Source organism: Pleurodeles waltl, chromosome 1_2 (assembly GCF_031143425.1).
Source record: "Pleurodeles waltl isolate 20211129_DDA chromosome 1_2, aPleWal1.hap1.20221129, whole genome shotgun sequence".
Classification (NCBI taxonomy): Eukaryota; Metazoa; Chordata; class Amphibia; order Caudata; family Salamandridae; genus Pleurodeles; species Pleurodeles waltl.
The window spans coordinates 888,237,469-888,263,323 of NC_090437.1; the positions used below are offsets into that span (position 1 = coordinate 888,237,469).

Below are 25,855 nucleotides of genomic sequence, written 5' to 3' on the forward strand. Positions count from 1 at the left end.
CTGGAGACACTCCTGCTGTAATATACTGCTCCCTGGAGAAAGGGCGAGACAGGGGAATGGGCATTTTTCAGTGAACAACCCCCAGAACACATACCTAAAAGACAGAGACACCAAATCACATTGGTGTCTGGAAAAGGATTATAAAACAATGAACTTCAAACTCTCAAGTGGTCAAACTGAAGCTGTACATGTGTGGAGAAGCTTACCACTTCTGCCTGGGGTGACCAGGACTGGGGACATAGTGTCTGCCAGTCCACCATGCATGGTGAGAAGAATCAAAAACAGGTGACAGGAGCACTAGTTTATGCATGACCTTAGACCTGTGGACTCAATGAGGAGGAGGATGCGGTCACCTGGAGGGACTGGATCCAGTGGAGTTCCTGCTGAGTGGATCCTGGGAAATGAAGTGTCAGATTCTGATCAGTTGGAATGAGTGCACTGATCGGTCTGGCTACCAGTGTTTGCTGTGGTGACCACCTATATGGTAAGAGGGGGCTGTGGAGAAGATTGGACCATCGCATCAATAGGACCACCTGCCTATATGCGTTCAAGGCTACCCCCTGTATGCCTTGTGGGGGCAGCTGTGAAGGTTAATGGCTTTCACCCTTGTTCAGTGCTGTGGTGTATAGGGCTGTCACCCTTTGCAGTGTTGAGACCCGAAAGATGGACCCCGCCTTCAGTGCAAGGAACATGACCTTTGTATGCCGGTGGGTACCTCGAAGTAGCAGAGAGCCATTGCTTGTGTACAGTGTGCAGCAGTGAACTCTGAGACCTACTTCGTCATTGCAACTCAAGAAGCTCCCTAGGTCTGCCATCGGAGATCGAACATACCACAACAAATGAGGAGCGCCATGGTGGAGGTCCAGACACTGTCCCGGCTGCAACAAGAATACTGCTCATTGTGGACATGAGCTGCAGTCAACCTCAACCCAGGACCGTTGAACGGTACCTGGCTTTTCTTCTCATCTCTACCGTAAGACTGAACAGCAGGTTTCCAAGACCTTGGAAGGCAATCATCTCTGACTAAAGCACCAAAGACGCTGGACTTTGAATAGCCATAATAGGACATCTAAGACTCTTTATTTTTTATGGTGGGCCTAGCTTGGATATTGCCTCGCATAAATGGGAATAATCCCAGTCCATGGCGATACGAGTGGGACTCTGATGTCTGCCCTGACCGTACTAGAATATAGACCTTATGAAGAGTGTGTTATTATTTAGTGTGTATCACATTTTACCTTGTGTATCTTTATAAATGATACTTTTAATGAAAGTGAGTATTTGGTTGGACATTCATTTTTTAAAGTTACTCTATGTATGTAGAGTTGTGGGCCTGTGTAATGTTTTGAGTTTCCCCTCATCAGTCATCTGAACCACCCCTGCGCATCTCTAGCCTTCCCTTGCGTTTCTGGATGTTTGGCATGATCTCAGTTTGTTTGCTAGTATTGTGCCTGGTTTGGTTAACCCTCTGAAAAAGCAGCCTTCTGTCATGGCAAGCATTTAATTGGCATATATTTGACCCTATCTAGTGCAATTTTTCGGGGTTGTTCGCTAACTACTGTTTATTTCCTCCAGTTCTTCTTCAAGGTATTTTTCTAACTCTTTTCATTCAGTCATCAGCTTTTCAAGGCCTATTTTTCACATGTGTTTAAGGTGCTACATTTTTCAGTGCAACCCACACAATTTTTCTATCTGACTCACCTGTATCACTGAAAGTTAGGTATCCCTTGTTTCCTTCCATGACTTCATGCAGTTCAGTTGGATGCTTTTAGTTCAGTTGGATGCTTCTGCCGCTTAAGGGTTATCGTGGCCGTTGTTTATCATTCAGGAGGTAATCTAAGAAGGCATAGGTTTGGTGGGCAGCAGAGAATTGCAAGTAGTCAACCACCAGTAACTGGCGACACCACCTGTTTACTAGGCTCAGACTTCCCAACCAGGACTTCCTTACTGTTGAAAGCTTTGGAGATTCCCCTTACTCTTTGTTATGGATCTATCAAGAGTGGCATTACACCTAGGTTTATGTCTCCACTGTCAATATTGTGCCGGTTACAAAATAGTTTCTTTCCTATTCCTAACATTTCTTGGTCGAGATTTGGGATATACTCTGCTGCTAATGTGATGGAGTGTTAAAAACAAAGTTACATTGTCTGGAACAAAGAAAGTCTTCGTTGTGCCACAAACATTGTGAAAGTAGTTTGGGTACAAGGACTCTTACAAAAAAATACCGTGCCAAAATATGTTTTAACAGAGAAATTCAGTAATGCATTTGTAACAATTCATTTTAAAAGTACTGTAAACATTATTGATCAACAATTTCATTTCAGGGTCTATGCTTCGCTTGTATCATAATGCTGCAATTAAAGCCGTGAAGTAGTTGTAACATTTGTGGGTTTTCCCCCATGACTAAATATAACTTATTTTTTCTGAATCTTTCCTACAAAATAGGTATCAAATTGTTGTAGAGATAATACAAGCAACTACAATTGGTACCTTTCCCCAGATGAAGAAGCCGAAAGGTAAAGTATTGGTCCTTTGCTTTTGTGAAGTATTTTCTCTAGTTGTTTCGGTAAAAAAAAAAAAATCTTGGGGGATAATGGGAAGGGGAAGCACATGAACATTTTACAATTGGAAAAATAAATGAATGCCAAATTAATGGCAAGTCCTTCCAAAATATTCCTTACCTTTGTATGTAGCTTTCCTTTTACGTCAAAACAAGTTTGTTTCTCTGCTTTCCATTCATTATAGTAAATTCATCATGTTTTGCCTTGTCATTTCAAGTCTTCTCTCAGTTTTTGTTAGAGAGATTAGTGGTTAATTATGCCTTCACTGCCCCTAACCATTGTCCGTTCATGAACGGAAACAAAAGCAAAACATTAAAATTCTATTCTGTGCTGATTGATAACTGTACCCCGTAGAGCACAGCTTTATTGCAGACAGCCACAAAGTATACTCCAGTATTTCACTTAGTATTTCCAATGTTTTCGATGTTTGAAAAAAAAAAAACATCTTTCAAGCTAACTACTCCAATATAAACATGTAATATAAAAAATAAAGAGGGCATTGTCTCTGTTTATGATCAATTCTGTTTTATTACTGTAAATTGAATACACATGTACCTGCCTGCATCCTCTTGAACTTGTTAAAGAATCACTTTCCCTCCCTCTACACATCCCAAATTTTACTCTATATGGCCACGTCCTAGAAACTGAAATACTATAACTTGCTGTGAAGAGGAGGCTCCTTATGGCCCTAGATTGTTCTTCCCCTTCTAGTTATTCGCTTATTTCTAGCTTTCGTAGCTGCTTCATGCTTTGAGAGGGTGATGAAGATGATGCTCGAGGGTGTACCTCAGGTCAGTTGGAATACTTTAAGGAATTTAGGGCATGTTAATTCATTGAATCTATCTGCAAGGAGAGATATGCCTGAACCCTTCCTTTGTCCTAAAGCCATTGACCTTTTCTGTATCACCTTTAGGTCCCAGAGTTGGTGTAATCATTTCCTGTGATCTAATACTATATCTGAGCCCCATAGGGTGGTTATTGCTTGCTTAGCTGCACACATTGCTAGTGACATTAGTTCCACCTTGGGTATGTTTGTTTATTTAATAGTCCTAATATTATTTATACTGGTATTCTAAGGAGTTCGGTATCCATGAATGGCAGGTAGGGCTTCTCCCAGTATTTTTGTACCACAATAGGGGTTGGGGTGAGCCAGTATTAACTCGTTCTGCCCAGCATTCTTTATATTTGGAGGGAGCCAGCTATTTATCCTTGTGATGTATGGTACCAGTGTATGGGTATTTTTATCAGTGTTTTTTTGCCAGCAGAGCTGATCATTGGCATGCGTGTCCTATAGAAGACATTCTTCCATTCTTTTGTTGTATGGGTGTGCCTTAATTCTGTCAGTTGACAAGCAAGATGATAATCTGCTAAGGGTGGCCCCACCAGGGTGAGATTGGGATTACCTTAAAGCCCAATGCATCTGAAGAGGTTCTCATAGTGTCTAACATTGAAGATGGAACTGACATAGTATAAAAATTCCAGGTATCTTTAGAGAGGAATTTAGGCAACTAAAGGGTTTTCGGCACAAAATCATCCTTTTTTAAAAACCGTTTCTATGCATTTACACACATTTTTTCCTTGATCCATGGAGATCCATGGAATTCTCCTCAATGTCCGTGCCCTTTCCTATTCTGCAGCCCTAGGGGCTATGTAGGCTGTCCCCCAGACGAACCAGACATAGACGTCCCAGTCTTCCTTGTGTGTCGGCTTTCTCAAATGTTGCAAGTATGCCCCCCAACCCCCCCAAACTTCCAGGTCCTTGGTTACTTTCTCGTCTATAAGAGAGAGCCTGATGTGGTTCTCCTCTGCCACTGCCCATTCTACGGTGCCCCTTGAACTCTAATCTGTTGCCGGTCCCCTAATATCCAGCCAGCCTATAGCGCTGTTTCAAAAGAAGTGCCAATTGAAGAAATTTATATTCACAGAGTCATCCTTAGGAAGAATTTTGTGGTGTGTATACACAAAGTCAGGAATATCACTCCCATTACAGTGTGTCCACTCAGGGATGAGCTACAACAGGGTGTTATAGAGGTAATTTAATCCTCATATTGCTTCACCACAGTTATATTAGCACCCGAGGAAGGGGGATAAATGAAGATGTGTGTGGCCCTCTGGGACTTCAACAAGCACATTTGGGTGGCTCAGAAGCCACTTCCTAATATCCCAGAAGCTCTGACAATGTTTTGGGAAGGGGTTCATTATTCAGTGTTTAGAACACGTATACATATTATCAGGTCCCATTGCATGTTGACTTCAACCACCTTACACTTTTGTTACACCTCTTGGAGCAAACAGATTCATTTGTATGACCTTTGGGTTAGCGTCTGCTGCTGCATGCTTTGTGAGGGTGATAAAGATGGTGCTTGAGGGTGTACCCCAGGTCTTGTCTTTTTAAAGACCATATCCTGGTTTTAGGGAAGTACAGGGGCTATCTTAGCATTCTGCCAATGATTGTGGACAAAGTACAGAGTTTTGGTTTAATCCTATAGAGGGAAAAGTTGAGGTTTAGAGTAACCTCAGTGACTTATTTGGCCAACACCAATTCGAGAGCTGAGATGTTCTAAAGTAGAGTAGGCCAGTATAGTATAGTATAGTGAAGGCACTAACACCTGAGACTAGGGATCACATGTTTTGCTCCAAATGTATTGGCAATTTTGCAAGAATAGTACAATCATTAAGAGTTTTGCTTGACAAAGGAATCAAATTAGATACTGTGCTGCAACAGCTCAAAACCCTTGCAGGTGATGAACCCCCTTCTTTCTCCGCCCTAAACCAACAGCCCTAATCCTTGTGTTTCAAGTGCCTGTCTGATCTGCACATACCACACCATCTCTGTCAAGTCACCCTTCACCCCTACTGCTCGCATCTCACCCCAATTACATTTCTCCTACTTGTTTTAGTACCCCGAAATTCATCCTTTTCTGTTTTCCTTTTCTCTTACATTTCCTCACGGGCCCCTTTCAGTCTCACCAGGGACCCAGTTCGTATAGGTACTACACTCGCCCTCATGAACATCGGCCACTTCATCAGAACATGCAGCACATACTAGACCATGGGGATGCGCCTCATAGGCTCAGACGCTGCCAATACATGTTCATATGAGGCCTCCATTGAGTCAACCTATTCTCCTTTCAGCCCAGTCTGTTACCCGGGCCCATGGATCCTCTTATCCCACTCTCCTCTCTTCATTCTCTTCACACTCAAACTGTTCCCTACTACGTCTTACAAAGCTTATGCCTTTGACATTTGTAATTATTATATTGATGTTGTATTATAATTACTGTTGTTACTGATAATATTGACCTTGCTGATGTCATTGCAATGACTCTTTTCATGCAAAAACCCTATAAAAATATTTTTAAAAAAGAAGTCAAATGTGAGTGTGGGAAGACATTTGACTGCCAGCGAGTACATTAGTGTCGAACTATTTCAGAACCTGACCTCGGATCAAAGAAGTCCTGCAAAAAATGGTGTGGAAAAATCTCTACAAAAACTACAAAATCTCTACATAAACTACCTGCAAGTCTTAATTATTTATTTTTTTAAAGAAAAAACTATTAAATGAATCATGAAAGGGCCATCATGTCTTTCAGAAAAAAGAAAACCTTTTTGTAAGCATTCTCATGTATGGTTGACTATCAATAGCTATTGTTAAATTAGATGTCAGGATTACCATGTTAAAGGTGTTTTGAAACATCTGAAGCATAAGTGGAATACAGATTTGGAGAGCTTCCTATGGCTTACTAAAATCCACCCTGGATTAAACCATTGGAAAATAACAATTGCAGGCTGTGCATTCATAGGTCAGAAGCTATGCTACACATCATGTACCTATGTTCAGCCTTAGGAACAAATGGAGAAGGTTGGTGGGACCGGTATTAACCCTGATGGGAATCCAAACCTGTTGACATGTGTTAATTGAATGCTTAAATGAAGATAATATGCTTTTAAGATACTTTGTCAAATTCTTCCCTCTCACACGAAGAGAGTTCTAAGTACAAATGACTCACTGACTACATATATTCATATTTTTTTTTTTTTAAAGGAAAAGTTGATAGCATTTTTCTCCTTGAATTGGTGATTGTATTACACACTTTATTTTCAGCTTAAGGCTTAAACGTTTGTAAATATTTATATGAACACATTTGACTGAAATTGTTATAAACCTTTTTGGCAAGGGCTTAGTATAAATTATCATTAAGCATGGTCGGTAACAACTGCAAATGGACTAACTGAATAAATCAAACAATATTTTTTCAGAATCACTGACATTTTCAAAAATGTGAACATTTGTAAATTGTTTTTGTAATACATGAATGGCTTTTATTAACTAAATATGACATCAATGACTTACCTACTCTTGTACTCTTGGACAGTTTAATATATACAAGAGAAGTAGACTGTCTGCTAATGCTAGTCTTTATACTCTTGGTGCCATGCTTTCACAGGTAGTAAATGGGGAAGTGAGAGTTGTGGCTCTTGCTTCACACACTCTTAAAGGAGCTGAGAAGCACAGTTCTGTAATTGAATGAGAGGCATGGGCAGTATCATGGATGATTCACGACTTCACGTTTTTCCTTTAAGGTTTACCCTCTACAGTAAGATCATGCTATCTGTTCCTTGTGTATATTTATTCCTCGAAGAGTGGAGAGAATTTCACCCCAGAATAAAGAGGTGGACTCAAGGTCTGTGGTGCTACAGTTTTCAAATGAAGTAAATCTCAAGCTGTAATACTCATCGTGTTGCTGGCTGTTATAATTGTGTTGCTGACTGTCACACTTGCCAGTTGAACAGATGCTGTAGAACTTTTATGGGTTAATTAGGTAAGAGAAAATACCCTACATGCAGTGGAATGGGTACAGTTCAGAGGCAATGATGCGGCATTCAGAGTGATTAGTGAATATCTTCTCAGAGGTTGACCTGGAGGTGTAGAAAGTTTTCTGAAAGGATATTTGAATGTGCAAGAGGAACTGCGCCTTGTTAATTTAAACTTTTCAGGGATATTGACATAAGGACACCAGTTAACAGGAGAGTGAAAATAATAAATTTAGCATATGAGGGACACCTGGGGAGGAGTTTGACAAAGTAAGAGTGCGAGAGCTGTACTAGTGGATCGACCAGTCCGGATCGACAAACTGAAGAAGTGCTAAAACACTGACCAATCCCCAGGCACAGGGAGGACTTTTGGATGGTCTGCACTATTTAAAGCAGGCAAGATGGCACCCATGTTGGACGCCAACTTACAAGTGGAATACTCTCTGGCTGACTCCGTTTCTGATAAGAAGAGAGGATGTATTGGAACAGGTAGGGGAAATTATAGTTTTTTGATGGACTATATAGTACCAATAGTGTGGTATATTCAGTGTATTGGTATTTAAATGATTTTGTCATGTCTTAGGACCTGGATGTCTGAACACTACTTATTTATACAGACATTTTGTGTTGTTAGACGAGTGGATTTTGAGTAAACTTTCGATTTCTTTTTTTTTTTTTTAAACAAATGTATTACACCTGAGTGGATTGGTATTTGAGATACTTTCACCAATTTATTTTAGTTTACGTTTGGATTGCTGGTATTGAGGTACGTTAGGTTGGTGTGTTGGTGATATGGTAATAATTTTCACATCGTGATGGAGAGGCAATTAGCATGTATCACAATGGGGAGCATGTATGTATTAAAATTTTAACATGGATTGTTCACTGTGATGGTATACTTTCGCTGTGAGATTTGTTGAGTGGTTTCCACTCCAGATACATAATTATTTTTGTGCTTGTCACGAGGTGTGGGGTAGTAGTGGCAAGGTAACAATATAGACAGTTTATGTAGATAAGGATTTTTTGTTTTGTATTTTCTAGTCCTGACAAAGTTGTGGGCAAATACTCCTTCGCGACGAAACACTGTTAGCAATGCAGTAATAAAGACTTTTAAGTTGATAATGCAGTGGACTTTGTTGGCGTGTGGCTGAGGATTGTTCAATTTACAGGACCTTTGGTTCCCTCAAAGGGTGTTAGGTGACCACCCTTTCCTTTGGAGCATCACAATTGGAATATATATATTTGGGATACATTTGTCCGGTATTGTAAGAGTGCGCCAACATTTTCCAATCTCCACTGTTCCTTGTTTCAAGTTCAAAAAATTGTTGGCTTTGTGCAACAAGTGTAGAATGACCCATTCTTCTCCTCTGGGTCCGGTTAAGGTTCTGCTTGAACTTTTGATAAAGTTGGGTTTGGACATAGTTAGCCCATTAGGACTCTTGTCGTACAGGGAACATCATATGATATTACCTTTTGATTACACCTTTTATTGGGTCGTGACTGAATGTGTGAGTTCAGTGAATAATATTATTGTAATTACATTTTTGAAGAATTAATTCACTTGTGAAAACATTCCTGAGTCTCTTTTCACAGACAATAGTTTGCTCTTTGTTTCTCAGGACATGCTAGAGTTTTTGAAGGGAATATCCATTGAGTGCCTTAAGACAGCACTTTACTCACCTCAACCTATTGGATTAGTGGAGCAAATAAACTGAGTGGTCAGAGCATATGTACAGAGAGCAGTAGATACCAAATGTCCACTTAAGAATGCATTGTGTGAAACCAGGTGGGTTCATCACGATGCCCCCAACACTGTGACCTTAAAATCTCCTTTCTTTGCTTTGAAGGGTAGGATGTCGAATTCAAAACTTAATCCTGTCTGGTTTGGGGGCACAAAAGGGGGTATATAGCTTGAGGGGGATGGGATTTCCACTGCCAAGAGGAGTACCAAAGGAGGCATAAGGCCAGATTTGATGTCAGGAACTGTGTGAAAAGTGGGTGATTCTGTCCGGGTAAAAAGGTCAGTGTTTGTTAAGAAAGGTTAAACTAGGTTAATTGGACTTTTCTTCATAAGTGTAATGTAATATGCCAAAAGGATTTGTAGAGCGCTGCTTACGCATCTGTGAGGGTCTCTAGATGCTGAGTGGGTGTGGAAGGGCTGGAGTACCAGTCAAAGAGCCAGTTCTTCAGTTTCTTGTGGAATGTTGTGAGCGTGGTGGCTATTCTGATGTCCTGGGGAAGCGTGTTCCAGGTCTTTGCTGTTTGATAGCATAATGAGCAGCCTCCTGTCCTGATTCGGCAAACGCAGGTAATGTATGTGAATGACATTGAGGTAGATAGGAGGTTGTGGGTTGAGTGGTGGAAGTGAAGACCGCTCTTGAGGTAGACGGGTCCATTCTGATGCAGCACTTTGTAGGCAAAGGTGTGTATCTTGAAGTAGCAGTGTTTCTGGTGAGGAAGAGGGCGGAGTTCCTGGATGTGAGGCTTGAGGTGGGTACTGCAAGGATGGTTGAAGACCAGTCTTGTGGAGGTGTTTTGGAAGGTTTTGAGCTTTTTTGTGTGATGGGCAGGCACTCCGTAGTTGACGGTGTTGCTGCAGTGTAACTTGCTCATGATCAACGCCTGGGTGATGGTCTTTCTGGTGTCCAGGGGGAGCCATTTGAAGATCTTAATAAGCATGCAGAGGATGTTGAAGCAGGCAGATGTGACAGCGTTGATTTGGGGTCTCATGGAGAGTTAGGTGTTCAGGATGATGCCAGGGTTTCGAGTCAGTTTGATTGGTGGGTGTTGGGGGCGGGTCCCAGTTCGGTGGGCCACCAGGTAGTGTCCCAATGGTACTTGTTGGGTCTGAAAATTAGGACTTACGTTTTGTTGGCATTGAGATTCAGGCAGTTGGTGCACATCCAGACGGCGACTTCTGTCATCCTGCTTTAGAAGCTGTTTTTGGTGTGAAGGGGTCTTCTCAAAGGGATACAATGAGTTACATGTCATTGGTGTATGAGATGAAGCTGAGTCCGAGGGAGTGGCTGATCTTCACAAGGGATGCATGGTAAACGTTGAAGAGGGTGGGGCTCCACAGATGAAGTCTTTGGATCCGGGGGTAAAAGATAGTAGCCTGACATGTTGCGTTCTTCCAGACAGGAAAGAGTGCATCCTTTGAAGGACTGGCCTTTGGATTCCTGCGTCATTAGGTCTGATGATGAGTGTGTGGTGGGAGACCGTGTCGAAGGGGTGGAGAGGTCGAGCAGAATTGGGTCTGCAGAGTGACTTCAGTCCAAGATTATGTGAATGTCGTCCGTTGCAGCGATGAGGGCCATCTCGGTGCAATAGTTGCTGCAAAATCCTGATTGTGCATTGTCAAGGAGTTTGTCTCATTCGATGTAGCAGGAAAGCTGGCTGTTGATGGGTTTTCTCATGATTGTTCTGGAGAAGGGAAGCAGAGAGATGGGTTCATGGTTGCTGCGGACTTCTAGGTCTGTGGATGGTTTCTTAAGGAGAGGGGTGACATCTGTGTTTTTTCAGGCATCCGGGAATGTGGCGGTGGTGATGGATCTGTTGATGATGGACTGTACTACCAATCTTATTATGATGCTGCCAAAACTGAAAAGGTGGTGCCAGCATGGATCCATGGGGGCACCTGAGTGGATTGATGCCATTATCATTGTGGGTTCTTCGGTGGCCAATAGGGTCCAGTTGGAGAGATTTTGTGCTCTTGCGGTGGAAGCATGAGGTGCATGAGGAAGGGTTGTGGAAGGAGGCAGAAGGTCGACGTTCTTGTATATGTTGGAGATTTTGCTGTGGTAGAAGTCATAGTTGATTTGAGAGGTCCTGCGATGGGGTGATGGAATTGTATGTGGGTGAATTATTTGACTATTATGAAGGGTTCTTTAGGTTTGTTGTTGCTAGCTGCGATTTTCTGGGAGAAGGCCCTCTTCTTTGCCTCTATCAGCTCGTGGTAGTAGGCTCTGAGTGCAGTCTTGTAGGTGCTCCTGACTGTGGGCTTTTGAGAGGATCACCACTTCCTTTCAAGCTGTCTGCAGTGTCTTTTGGAGTTCCTAAGGGTTTCTGTGTATCAGCTTGCATGTTTTGAGGTTTTCCTGGGTTAGTTGGTCTTTAGGGAAGAGTGAGGCTGTTGGCGGAGGTGGTCAGCCATTCAATGAGGCACTGGGAGTTTCTGCTAGCAGCGGAGGAGAGAGTGGGATGTATTAGGTTGAGAGAGTTGATCCATGCTTGTTGTGTGATGTTTTTCCAGTTGCAGGCCTGGGAGGGGGGCTGTCACTGTTGGCGTGTGTGGAGGAGTGAAGATGTGGGAATGGATGATGAAAGTGGTTTGTCCAGGTGATTGGGAGGGTGTGATTGATTTTGGCTGTGTTGCAGGTGGAGAAGATTGGGTCCAGTGTGTAGCCTGCTTAGTGTGTGGGGCCAGTCACGAGCTGCGTGAGGCCAACACTGAAGGGAGCTGTCCAGCAAGTTGGTGGTTCTGGGGTTGGTGGTGTCGTCCAGATGGAAGTTGAGGTCGCAGAGGAGGAGAAAGTTCTTGGAGCTGAGGGAGGCAGGAGTGATGAGGTTGCTGAAATTCCGTTGTGGCCCAATGGTCGGCAGGCAAGGATTCCCTTTGTGGTTGTCTTCCTGTCCCTTTGGATCTTGAAGAGGAGGTGCTGTATGAAGAGTGAAGGTGAACTGGATGTAACCTTTTGGTTGTGGATTCTGGGAATGTGTAGAGTATGTCCAAATTTTGTGACGTCTAATAAAATTGCTTGCTCCAAATGTGACCTAGGTAGTGTCACATATTCCAAAGCAGCCAAGGAGTCCTGTGGCTCTTCCATGTTAAATGCCTCCGAACTGACGAGTGGTTCAAATGGGAGATTGACACAAGTGTTCGAAAATCTGTACCATGAAATGTACTTTCTCTGTTGGACATAAAAGGGAGACTTTAAACATCTCTCCATTAAATACATTGTTCCTGTTGGACTTGCAAAGTAGAAGTTGAAACTCTTATGTCAGTATGTTATTAATATTCTGTCATATTTACCTAAGTGTTGTGATGTTTATGACCATTTCTCATTATATTTCTGATATCAATTATTGCTCTTTCTTTGCTGACTGTCTGTATCTCTGGTTTTAATTTTTTCCCTTGCTTCCTTGTTCATTGTCTTGTTTTTTGTGGGCCAGGGTTGTGCTGTGACCAGGCTGGAAGCTTGGTCTTATATTTTCACCTTTGTACACTGGAACCTTGTATATGACATATTGTATTTGAGCTTACTTGTGCTCTAAGGTAGGCAGTTGTTGTCCAGCTGCCCTTGCATGGACTCGTCATTTGGAGCATAGACTCATCAAATAGCTATTTTCAAATAATGGTAATGCTCTACAAGCATCTGTCTTAATCTTGCTGTGTGTGACTAAGTATCTGATTTGGAGGCATTACAGTTATTTCCTGTCCAAACTGCTGTAATCAGTTTTCATTTGCTCAAATGATTTCAGACTATTGTGGTTGTAGGAAGTCACCTATGCTTTTGCACACAACTTCTTGCCATTTATTATATGCATCTCCTCCATTAGCCAGTATAAAATATGGTTTCCAGTTAATAGTGTAATTGTTGAGGAGATTTTTGTTAGTCCTTTCTATACAGCTAATTTGTCCCAGGCTGCTAGTGTAGCTCTGGTGATGAAAGAGAGATACATGCCTCAGGCCCCTTGTTTCTTGGGGAGCCACTGTACGTTCCAACTATGTATGCCAGTGATAATTTGATTTGTGAAGCACAAGTACTTTTCTGAGTTTGTCCTCCACAGTTCCCTTTATATCTAATTGGAGCTGCTTTTGTCGCATAGGCTTTCATTATTCTACTGAAACTACTGGATTTGGGCGGCAGAATCACTTGCACTGTGGGGGACTGAATCTGAATCTGAATCCAATACAGGTGACACCTGTCGGCCTAATGCGGGTTTTGTTCCGGCAAACTAGCAGTGCCTCACCTCCACCCAAGAGCAGGGATGATTGGGCAACCGAGCGCATGACACAATTGACTCCTCTGGGAAATTGTGGTCACTCAGATCTCATCTGTTTCTCTCACTTGCATTAGTCTCATATATACAAGGACAATCAGAGGCAGAATATAGTTCAATAAGGTTTTATTTAAGTAACTGAATCTTAGATAATAAAGCATGTACTGCAATAACTAGGACGATGAAGCATGACATGATTAAAATTGTGACAAGGAGAGTGAAGCATGAAAATAACGCTACCATATTGTCACTAGAATCATTAAAATAGCTTCTACCTAGGCTATGTTGGAGCACAGCATGTTAAGCTCTAGTTCTGCCCTTCAGGTTCCCCTGAAAGACATCATCCCTCAGGCCTGAGCAAGATGCCTGTGGTCTACATAAGCAGCTGTAGCGAAGCAATCAGCATACAGTGGTGGTCATCTGGCTGGAATCTACCTCTAACGTACATGGGTCAAAGTAGTGTTTTTATAATAAAACAGCTGGTGTTCCAAGAAAGGATTCCCACGTAAAAGAGTGTATGTTTCTGTGAACATTAGAGACGGAGCGTACCACATTTGCCGGCAGCCTATCTTACTGCAGCCTTGAGAAAAGCACAAAAGAAATGTCTTGTTTAAGAACGCAGTGCTGACCTAGGCGAAGAATAGCTAGATAGAGAAAATAAAACAAGACCGCAAATGTGGCTATTGTTAAATTAATAAAATGAAGCTGAATAAAATATGTTTAGGTTAAAGTGCACAGTGGCAGGCCTAGTTTGCTAATATAATGTGTATGAAGCTATAATTAAATGGCTACACCACACTATATAATGATTAGTTTTAGTAACCCCATTTTTCAAGTAATCTGTTGGCGGATCGACTCCCACCCCACACACACACAAAAATCTTTCACCACCTTTTGAGGTTTTTATAGAATATCTTGACGTGGTTACAGGAGGAGTGTCTTTACAGTGAACAGTAGTTTATGCAGTAGAGTCATTTAGATAGCTGCAAGTCTGCCCAGCCATGATAGTCCTAACCATGTCCCAAGTTTGAGTATAATTTTGAACAAACTGTAGTAAGTCTTTAAAATCCATCCATGCTGTTTTGCCTAGTGGTGTCGCCAGCTTGAGACCCAGGTATTGAACATTATCAATATCCCACTGTAAATTAAAACGATCCTGAAACAGTGTTGTTGCACTAGGGACACAGTTAAATTGAGATTTGGGACTTCTGGATAGTTATTTAAGGACTGGTATTAGTCCAAACCATTCCACTTCTCTTAGAGCATTTGTGATGGCAAGCATGAAGTCTGCCAGGGCTGAAGGGCTGTGGTCCTCATTTACATATTTCATGTACATCCTTGCCAATTCTCTCTCCTGTAGTGGCTGCAGTTTGTCTCACTTTTTGGGACATGGGCTCCATTTATAGGGTGAAAGGTAATAGTGACAAGGGCATCCTGTAGCAGGCCCCTCTGACTACAGACTACTAGTGAGGACACTCCATTGGTTCTGACCTTGACAAATGTATCTCTAAAGCCACTGCACACTCAGGGACTAAATGTGGGGCTGAATCCAAAGAATTACACAGTTTCTTCAGCAAGGGGCCAATTAACTCTGTCAAACGCCCTTTCAGCATCAACAGATAAGGCTGCTGTTTTCTCTCCTTTATTGGGAGTCAGTTACCTGTAGCATATAAGGGTTCAGCCTGCTTACCAAGATTCTAGTGAGTAGTTTGTTATCCATGTTTAGCAGTGCTATGTGACAACAAAAAGGGTATGGTGTTAGGTCTTTCTCTGGTTTCGTGATGACAGTGAGGGATGCTTCTCACATGGAGTCTTTCAAGGTCCCCACTCAGTGAAGGACTTGAAGAGTCGGGTTAGCTTTGGTGGCACGCTTTGGCAAAATGAATTATAAAAGCTGGGATAAATCACCTGGCCTAAGGTATTTTATTATGTTGCATCTTGATGATTGTCCACCATGATTGGTTTGGCTACAATTTCAATTGGAACTTTATAGAGATGGGGAGTTTCACGATTTTACAGTTCTTCTTTAATCTCATGCAATTGGCCATCTTCTGCCACGTATAGTTCCCTGTAGTAATCCCTACAAGTCTGGGCAATTACCTCCTCATCTGAAACTGTTATGGTTGTTTATGCTAATCCTGCTTTTACTCAACCCCAGGACCAGAATTGCCTCTGTGAGGGACCTCAGAAGGCCGAGCCCCCATCTCTCTCCCCCCCCCACCCCCCCACACTGGAATATGAGACAGAAGGAGTGGGCCAATCTGTATTTAATCCCTTTTCTACTCTGGAAGTTGATTGCAGGTCGGAATGCTCTACTTTTTGTTAGTGTGATTGACAAATGGTCTTGGTTGATCCATATTCTCTTTCCTTCTAACATGATTGTGCCCAGTGTTCTCACTGCTTCTTTCTGCTTAAAGTAATGTGCACAGGTCAGGATGTCAAGGACTTGTTGATTTTGATGCTGTTGTTCCCACTTGATGTATCCTGCCAAGTTGAATATCTTGGCATGCCTTGATTTCGAAGTACATGTTCGATCAACTATTTTACGTATCCCTCAAAATCCCTTTTTCAGAGTCTTTGGGTAATCTGCAGATAGTTGTGCCATTCGAGCGATTTTCAAGACCTTCGACATGGCTTTATTTGTATAGGTTCTGGTCCCTCATTGTCAATAACTCTTGTCTAAGCTCTTCCTTCTTAGCAGCTCTGACAGCTTCCAATAGTGATACTCTGTTCCCCAGTTCTGTCATATTTCGTTTCACTATGTCCATATCTCGTATTACCTCATCTTTAAGAGATGTTGTGTTAGCTTTTATATTCTGGAAGAGCTTTTCCATAAATGGTCATGTGATGGGACCCTCCATTTCTTTGATTGGGCTTTCAAGCATGTTGGTCTCTGGGGTAGGACTTGAAGGTGCTTTGTTGCTGAGGTCTGGTCTACTATGTGTGTTTTTGTCAGTATGTCTTTCAGAGTACGATCTTTTTTGCTTGTGGGGTCTTCGTTCTTTTTGTTTATTCTTGCATCTGTAATAAACTGGCTCCTGTGGGTGTGAGGAAGACTTTTCCCTGCAGGACTTCTTGGAGGCGTTTTTCTTTTTCTACTGACAAATCTGGGTCACCATCGTAAGTCTAATGGCTTTCGGTGGTCCACACCTATTCGTTCACATGGAGATCTTCTGCACAGACATTGACTTTTTTATTTGTAGAGGAAATGTTTGAGTGTGGTAATCATGTGCTGTACCTTTTTCCTTTGCTTTGCTCTTTCATTTGCTGCTTTTCCAGGAGTTGATGGTGCTGTTTCCCCACAATCCTTGGGAAGCTTTTCCTGATGCTGTCCCACGTAATCTTTAGGTACAGGATATGCCCCAAAACACAACGTGGACACATCACAGAAAACAGAGCTGTTTTTTGCAAAGTGCCTACCTGTAGATTTTGGCCTCTAGCTCAGCCGGCACCTAGGGAAACCTACCAAACCTGTGCATTCCTGAAAACTAGAGACCTAGGGGAATCCAAGATGGGGTGACTTGTGGGGCTCGGACCAGGTTCTGTTACCCAGAATCCTTTGCAAACCTCAAAATTTGGCTAAAAAAGCACATGTTCCTCACATTTCTGTGGCAGAAAGTTCTGGAATCTGAGAGGAGCCACAAATTTCCTTCCACCCAGCATTCCCCCAAGTCTCCCGATAAAAATGATACCTCACTTGTGTGGGTAGGCCTAGCGCCCGTGACAGGAAACGCCCCAAAGCGCAACGTGGACACATCCAATTTTTTGAAAGAAAACAGAGGTGTTTTTTGCGAAGTGCCTACCTGTAGATTTTGGCCTCTAGCTCAGCCGGCACTTAGGGAAACCTACCAAACCTGTGCATTTCTGAAAACTAGAGACCTAGGGGAATCCAAGATGGGGTGACTTGTGGGGCTCGGACCAGGTTCTGTTACCCAGAATCCTTTGCAAACCTCAATATTTGGCTAAAAAAACACATGTTCCTCACATTTCTGTGGCAGAAAGGTCTGGAATCTGAGAGGAGCCACAAATTTCCTTCCACACTGCGTTCCGCCAAGTCTCCCGATAAATATGATACCTCACTTGTGTGGGTAGGCTTAGCGCCCGCGACAGGAAACGCCCCAAAGTGCAACGTGGACACATCCAATTTTTTGAAAGAAAACAGAGGTGTTTTTTGCGAAGTGCCTACCTGTAGATTTTGGTCTCTAGCTCAGCCGGCACCTAGGGAAACCTACCAAACCTGTGCATTTCTGAAAACTAGAGACCTAGGGGAATCCAAAATGGGGTGACTTGTGGGGCTCGGACCAGGTTCTGTTACCCAGAATCCTTTGCAAACCTCAAAATTTGGCTAAAAAAACACATGTTCCTCACATTTCTGTGGCAGAAAGTTCTGGAATCTGAGAGGAGCCACAAATTTCCTTCCACCCAGCGTTCCCCCAAGTCTCCCGATAAAAATGATACCTCACTTGTGTGGGTAGGCCTAGCGCCCGCGACAGGAAATGCCCCAAAACACAACGTGGACACATCACATTTTTTCATAGAAAACAGTGCCTACCTGTGGATTTTGGCCTCTAGCTCAGCCGGCCCCAGGGGGGGGCAGAAATGGCCTAAAATAAATGTGTCCCCAACCCCCCAACCCCGCCGCCCCTCCCCCGGGAGCGACCCTTGCCTATCGGGTTTCTCCCCCTGTGTGACATTGGCGCAAGAAAAAAAATCCCCGGTGCCTAGTAGTTTCTGCCCCCTTGGGGGCAGATTGACCTAAAATCGGCCAATCTGCCCCAAGGGGGGCAGAAATGGTCTAAATACAATTTGCCCCTTAGTGGAGCGACCCTTGCCTAATGGGTCGCTCCCAATCTCTAAAAAAACAAACAAACAAAAAAATATCCACAAAAAAACAATTTGCCCTGGCGCCTAGAGGTTTCTGCCCCCCCTGGGGGCAGATCGGCCTAATACCAATAGGCCGATCTGCCCCCAGGGGGGGCAGAAATGGCCTAAAATAAATGTGCCCCCCCCCCCCCCCAAACCCCCCCGGGGAGCGACCCTTACCTACAAGGTCGCTCCCCTTGCGTGACGGTGCAAAAAAAAGCTCCCTGGTGCCTAGTGGTTTCTGCCCCCCTTGCGGGCAGATTGACCTACAATCAGCCAATCTGCCCCCAAGGGGGCAGAAATGGTCTAAATACAATTAGCCCCTCAGGGGAGTGACCCTTGCCTAATGGGTCGCTCCCAATCTCTAAAAAAACAAACAAACAAAAAAAAACCCACAAAAAAACAATTTGCCCTGGCGCCTAGAGGTTTCTGCCCCCCCTGGGGGCCGATCGGCCTAATACCAATAGGCCGATCTGCCCCCAGGGGGGGCAGAAATGGCCTAAAATAAATGTGCCCCCCCCCCAACCCCCCCCCCGGGGAGCGACCCTTACCTACAAGGTCGCTCCCCTTGCGTGACGGCGCAAAAAAAAGCTCCCTGGTGCCTAGTGGTTTCTGCCCCCCTTGCGGGCAGATTGACCTACAATCAGCCAATCTGCCCCCAAGGGGGGCAGAAATGGTCTAAATACAATTTGCCCCCCAGGGGAGCGAGCCTTGCCTAATGAGTCGCTCCCCATCTCTAAAAAAAAAAAAAAAAATCCACAAAAAAACTATTTGCCCTGGCGCCTAGAGGTTTCTGCCCCCCCTGGGGGCAGATCGGCCTAATACCAATAGGCCGATCTGCCCCCGGGGGGGGGCAGAAATGGCCTAAAATACATTTGTCCCCCCACCTCCCCCCCTGGGGAGTGACCCTTGCCTACAAGGTCGCTCCCCTTGCGTGACGGCGCAAAAAAAAGATCCCTGGTGCCTAGTGGTTTCTGCCCCCCTTGGGGGCAGATTGACCTACAATCAGCCGATCTGCCCCCAAAGTGGGCAGAAATGGGCTAAATACAATTTGCCCCTCCAGGGGAGCGACCCTTGCCTAATGGGACGCTCCCCATCTGTAAAACACAACAACAACAAAAATCCCTGGTGCCTAGTGGTTTCTGCCCACCGTGGGGGCAGATCAGCCTAATAAAAATAGGCTGATCTGCCCCCATGGGGGGCAGAAATGGCCTAAAATAAATTTGCCCCCCAGGGGAACGACCCTTGCCTAAGGGGTCGCTCCCCTTACGTGAAAAACAAACAAACAAAAAAAACTCCCTGGTGTCTAGTGGTTTCTGCCCCCCTTGGGGCAGATTGGCCTCATAAAAATAGGCCAATCTACCCCCAAGGGGGGCAGAAATGGCCTAAATATAATTTGCCCCCTATGGGAGCGACCCTTGCCTAAGGGGTCGCTCCCCACACCTAAAACACTAAAGAAAACAAACAAAAAAACAAAAAACAAAAAAAGTATCCCTGGTGTCTAGAGGTTTCTGCCCCCAGGGGGGGCAGAAAAGGCCTTCAAAAAGAATGTCCCCCTGGGAGCGACCCTTGTCCAAGGGGTAGCTCCCTTTTTGTCACTTTCCCCCCAAAAAAAATATCCCTGGTGTCTAGTGGGCGTTTCAAAAGCCGGATTGCAAGCAATCCGGCTTTTGAAACGCTTGGCGAGACTTCAAAGGTCCCTTTGAAGCCTCTCCTTGCCTCCCCCACGTGATCGAAAGAGAAATGCTGAGCATTTCTCTTTCGATCGCGCTGGAAGCAGAGGTTGTGTGAAGTCGCTGACTTCACGGGGGGTCAGAGGTTGAAGGGGAAGGGATTCCCCTTTAGCCCTGACCTGGGGGGTGGGGGGTACGGGCCCTGGGGGAGCGCTAGCGCTTCTCCCGAGGGCAGCATTCAGGACGTAATGGTTACGTCCATGGCGCCACACGGGCGCTGCCATGGACGTAACCATTACGTCCGTAGCGGGGAAGGGGTTAATATGTCAGCTGGTTGTCTCCTCTGGGCTTCCTAGACCCTTTTCCAGTTTCAATGTCTCCTCGGCTCTATCCTTAGCTGAAGTCCCCCCCGTCCATTCCTACCTGCTCAGATATCTGAGGTCTTTGTGTAAATACCCTCCAGGACTCTTGTTCTTATGATCTCCTTCCTCACTCTTGAGACAGGATCTTCTTGAGGCTGTACTCTGCTTCTCTGAGCAGAGGGCGGGTGTCCCCCATCAGCTCTGAATGTTGCTTTCTCTTTGGTGGGGTCCGGAATCGAGGTTCAGGCCTTCTGTGTCCTGGGCTGCAGGGCCTCAGACAGTGGCCTCACTGTCACTTCAGGTGCTATTTTTTCTGTTGTCTCTCAAATCCACCTTAGTCCCTGCCCATTTTGTGAAGCATGTTGCTGCGTATGTCACCTCAGGCTTGGGTAGCTGTCTTAATATCTGTGTTCCAATCTGTTCCTATCCATGGGTCATTATATGCAGCGGTGTGCCTCCCGAAGGGATTGTGTAACGCTATCACACATATAATTCAGGTTAGATTTAGAAGGTGACAACTCGATTCATGACACAAATGTCCTTCTATTTTGTATACAGAAAGTTGGGCAAAGGTGGACAAAATGAGCAGTATAATTTTCATTAGTTGTATACAGGTACCATAAACGTAGGTGAACAGTACAGAACGTTGTTGGAAATATGATATATATAGCCCTCAAGTACCACTGAAATTAAGGGAGTATGCACATTTTGTGAAGTGTTGAGGCAGTTAATCATATCTGTTGAAGGTTTTGCCTGTTAAATTTCAACGCATGTTTTAACATAATTGATTTTGCATCACACTTGTACATGAGTGTTATCAGTAAGACTATAAAAATATTTCTATGTCCTGAAGAAGGTGGACTGACTCATATATGATTCCACCAAAAGACATCATCTTAATTTGCAGGACTCAGTTCTTGTTCTCACGTCTATGTTTGGAATTTCCAAAAGAATGTATTCAATGCCATATGATTTTTTAAAAGAAAGAGTCATTCATTATGTGTACTTTATGTAAGCTTCCCCTTTTACAGTTTTGTTTTTAATTGTGGTACAAGTATCTGTTTTACTTGCATGTGATTATCATTAAATGGCATATCCGATTACCATAAACTACCTCCCCCACCCCATATTTTATCATATTTTCAGGAGCATCCTCTGCCTTCATACACCATCCTTTCCCTTACACTACACAGCTTCATTCCCAGTTCTGAGTCCTGCAGTTTTTAACCTGCTTTGCTACCCCATAATGGGGCTATCTCCTTTTTCGCCACTATGTACCCTGAGTTAATAATTTGTTTTTGTAGGATGATGCTTCAGAGTTATTCCGTACATCTAGTAATGTCAGGGTGGTAGTCACCTTTAGCATATAGCCTGTAGGTCAATTTTCTTCAAAAGGATTGTAATTTGAGACGAATGGAGGAAGATGCCCTACTGGGCAAATTGTCGTAGGCATCAATCATCTTTGGCTTGACCCATTTGGTATAATAATGTTCGGGTGTACAATATTCTGTTTAGGACTTTCAAGTGGATTAGACGGAAACTCGCCTGCATTGCCACCACCCTTGGCTTAGAAAATGTAGCACATCTATCCAGTTGTCATGCCCCAGCTCCCTTATATTTCTGTGCCAATGGGTCTCAGTCGTACAGTGTTCCCCGTGTGTTCCTCATCAGTGTGGCATATGTGAAAGAGATAGCTTTGTTAGTCATGTGTTCCTCTAACAGTCTCCTTTCCAGTGGGGATTCTTTCATTGTCTCCTCCCCCCTAGGAATCCTTGTTTGGAGTGTGTTGATGCAGTTGTAAATATTTAATCACCTACGTCGCAGCCATGTCATATTCTGTCCAGAGGTGTGCAAATGATACCAGGTTATTTGGGTCCCATGCATCCACTGGTGCTGACAGTTTAGTGAAATCCCATTGTATATAGCTTGATAGTTCTACCGCCAGGCTGAGTTTCGTACCCAGACAGAGAGAGGTTTTTGGTATCTGTCTTCTTTTCCATCCCATTTCTCTGTACAATCTATGACAGGTGTTTATGACCGTTTCAGTCACCGGTGGGTTATCTTTTGCCATTTTCCCTTGGTACAATATATGCAGGTAGCCCACCTTCCCTAGCTTCTCCCATGGTCACCCAGTGGAGCATATGCCCATTTGTTAATTATGCCAGCCTGGGCCACCCCATAATATTTGCATATGTCTGGCAGTACATTGCCCCCTCTCAAACATCAATCTTTGCAGGATGGATAAGGCGATTAGTGGTGGTCCGCTCTGACATAGCAAGGATCGTATCAGCCTATTTACCTTCTGAACAAAAGGAGTGGAGATGGCATAGTGGCTGTTCTGCAATATAGAAGTAAATCAGGTAGTGTAGATTTGAATATTGCTGCCCTCCCCATGATGGAGAGCTTTGGGGTATCCCAATGTTGTACATCTTTATCTAGCCTGGCCAGTAATGGGGCCAGGTTGTTGTCGTCGTTGTGTGTGTGGTCATCTCTGGAGAGCCACAGTCTCAGGTATTTGAAATGCTGTGTTTCCACTTTCATTGGTAAGGGCAGGGCATCCTTGGGTTCCCAATTGAACATTGGGAAAATCAGGGATTTTTCCCAGTTTATAACTAAGATGCAGTATTCTCCGCATATTGTGAAAATCTCTTTTAGTTGTTTAAAAGGAGATCTGTGGTTCTGTCAAATACACCAGGATGTCATCAGTGCAAAATGTATTTTGCTCCCAGGAATCTCCGCATTTCCAGGCCCTAACCTGGGCTTCTTTGGCTAAGATGCATAACATTGGTGATGGAGGAAGCTTTGTGTTATGCCCTTGTGAATAAGAAATTCTTTGGATAGTATCCCATTTACTTTAATTCTACCACTAGGATTTGTGTAGAGGAGCCTGACTGACTTCAGGAATTTGGGATCCATTCCCATTTTCTCCACAATAACCAACATCAAGGGCCACTCTAATGAGTCAAATGCTTTGTAAGCATCCTGAGATGCTACCGCCAATGGTCTCCTGAGCACTTCTACTGCTGTGATATTATTGTAAGGGGTTGGAGTTTTAGCCTGGTCAATCATTACGGTATGAAGCTGTTCTGGTCGAGATGGACCAGACTGAGGATCACCTACCGAAGTGTGTTTGCTAATGCTTTGGCCACTGTTTTGGTGTCTGCGTTTAGGAGCAAAATTGGCCGGTATGAATCCCATCTATCTCTGGGCTTACTTGTCTTTGAAGAATAAGAACAATTGTCACTGTGCATTACTCCCTCTGGAATTACCCCCCGATATGCTTCCAGATACAGCTCATGCAGTGGGGTTACTACCTTGCTTGCCATCCCTTTGGAAAATTCAGCTGGTAGCCCATGTGGACCTGGAATTTTCCCAGAGTGAAGCTGTGTAAGGGGTAAGAGTATTTCCTCCTTCCTCAGATCCACCTCTTTCTCTTGGGTTTTGTATCTATCTAGTCGCCTCCCTGGGCAGTCTAGTTTAAAGACTTGTATAGCCTGCTTGGGGGATGTTGTGTGTAGCATAGAAATCCTGCATATATTTGACCATAACAGTCACCATCTCTTCACTACCCCCTATTCGTTAGCCATCTGGAAGTGCCTTGTGGCAGTTTTAGGAGCAAGCGTCTCAGTGGCTGCAGGGTATCAACTTGTAACGCGGGTGCGCCGTAGACATTTGGTAGCACTAAGGTTTCCCCTTCCCAGCTTCCCAGGACTGCTGTATATACAGTCACAGATCATCTGTCTTGACTTCTCTTACATGAAATGCTACAGCATTTTTTATTAGTATCACAACCCCTCTTGAATCAAGGTATAACAAGAGTGACTGGTCATAGTATACTTCTCCCTACCCCGAAATTCACAGTTAGTGCCCTTAAGGTGTGTTTCTTGCAGGAAAACTACATCCGTGGCATATCTCATCAGGGCTTTAGTTACAGGCTTTTCTTAATTAGATTCCCTAATCCGGTTACATTCCACATTAATATTTTGGGAGCCTGTGACATTTGCCATTTCTGACCCTTCCAATGTGTACATCCTTCCAACCCGGGTGGTGTGTTCCCCTTACCTGTTCCCTGTATACCTGTGCCACTGCTGCCTTTTTAACTCTGTGCCAGCTCCCACCTTACCATGCTGCGATCTTCAAACTTGAAGTAACCCCAATGCATGGTATGTCCATCGCCCTAATTGTTCAGCTTTATGTAATAAAACATTTTTGATAGTGTCATGTGCTCTATGTTGATATTGATATTCCGTGAAAGGAAAGCATTGCCTGTGAGGAATAATTGCCATTTGTTGTCTATCCCCTGTGCAGTACGCGTGGATATCCCCCCGCCCCATTCTCCTGTGGTTCTCAAGGCCAACATCAAATAATCTCCACAGCTGTCGTCGATGACCACCGGAGAAATAGTGTCATCCTCATCCTGCTTTGAATTATCTTCGAGGGATCCCTCTGTGTCTTCCATCAGTGCATCCCAGCCTGTTGTGCCCTATGTTGTGGCTCGTGGCGGTTCCTTCGTTTTTGCCAGCCCTTCATCTGTGTTGAGTTCTTGACTTTAGGAGTTGGTTATCCATGTCTTTCCAGACGGTCCCAGGCATCCTCAGCTGTTCGGAAGAAGTGTGTCTCTTCCAGGAATATTATGCAAAGCTTGGTGGGGAAGGGAAGGGCATAGCGCAGGTTCAATGTTCTCAGGTGTCTTAACTCTCAAGCATGTTTCCCTTTGGCATTGCACTGTGGTGGTATAGTCTGGGTAGATATTTACAGTTGGCCCTTCCACTTGCCATTGTCCCCATGTTTGCACCGCATGCAGGGTTGCATCCCTGCCTCAGAAGTTCAGCAGTCTGCCTACTGTATCCCTTGGGTTAGTGGTCTCCGGGGGACTCTGTGCGTTCGTTCCACTGTGAACCTTTAGAGATTTTGTCCCCCAGCACCGTTGCTGACACAGTTCTCTAGGAACAATTCCATGCTGCGGTTTCCTGCTGTCTGTGGGATCCCTACTATTTGGACGTTATTGTGGTCGATTCTACTCACTTCATCACCCATTTGTTCCGTGAGGCTTAGCACCACTTTCTCCAATTCTCTTATTCGGGTTGCAACCTCAGACACCGCGTCAGAGACTCTGTCCATTAGTTTCCTAGTTTCCTATGGTGGGTCTGAGTAGACTCACCTCCTGCACCACTTTGTCGATTTTAAATAATGAGTCCGCCTTAGTCTCCTTAATAGCTGTTAACAGGGTCATTGTTTGTGCTTCCAATCCTTGGTCCACCGGCCAAGCCTGGTTGTTTCTACACTCTCCATTTTGGACATACCCACCACTAGGGAGAGTTTGACAGGCTTTGGACGAACCATTCTTTCATGCCTGCAGTCTGGTTCTCACCCCTTCCACTCATCAAGAGTGTGTGCAGACCCACTGGCCTTTTTTTCTGGGGGAACAAATATGGGCGTCTGAGTCGTTCGGGCCGCCACTGGCGGCAGCCACATTCCGTCGAACAGGAGGGTTTTTTTTGTGGGTGGGGTAGACTGCCGCCACGCTTTCCAATAGTGGCACTCCGGGCACAAGCACACCCATGATTTCTTCACTCCT

The 25,855-nt window shown here is 44.2% G+C and overlaps 1 protein-coding gene across 1 annotated transcript in view; it reads left to right on the forward strand.

Annotated features, from left to right (window-relative positions):
- Window positions 1-25,855, forward strand: part of SNX25 (sorting nexin 25) — an 830,371-nt gene that overhangs the window by 486,034 nt on the left and 318,482 nt on the right. Inside the window, exon 6 of the mRNA XM_069199645.1 lies at window positions 2,446-2,516. Coding sequence (XP_069055746.1) covers window positions 2,446-2,516 — 71 coding nt within the window. The remainder of the gene's footprint in view (window positions 1-2,445; window positions 2,517-25,855) is intronic.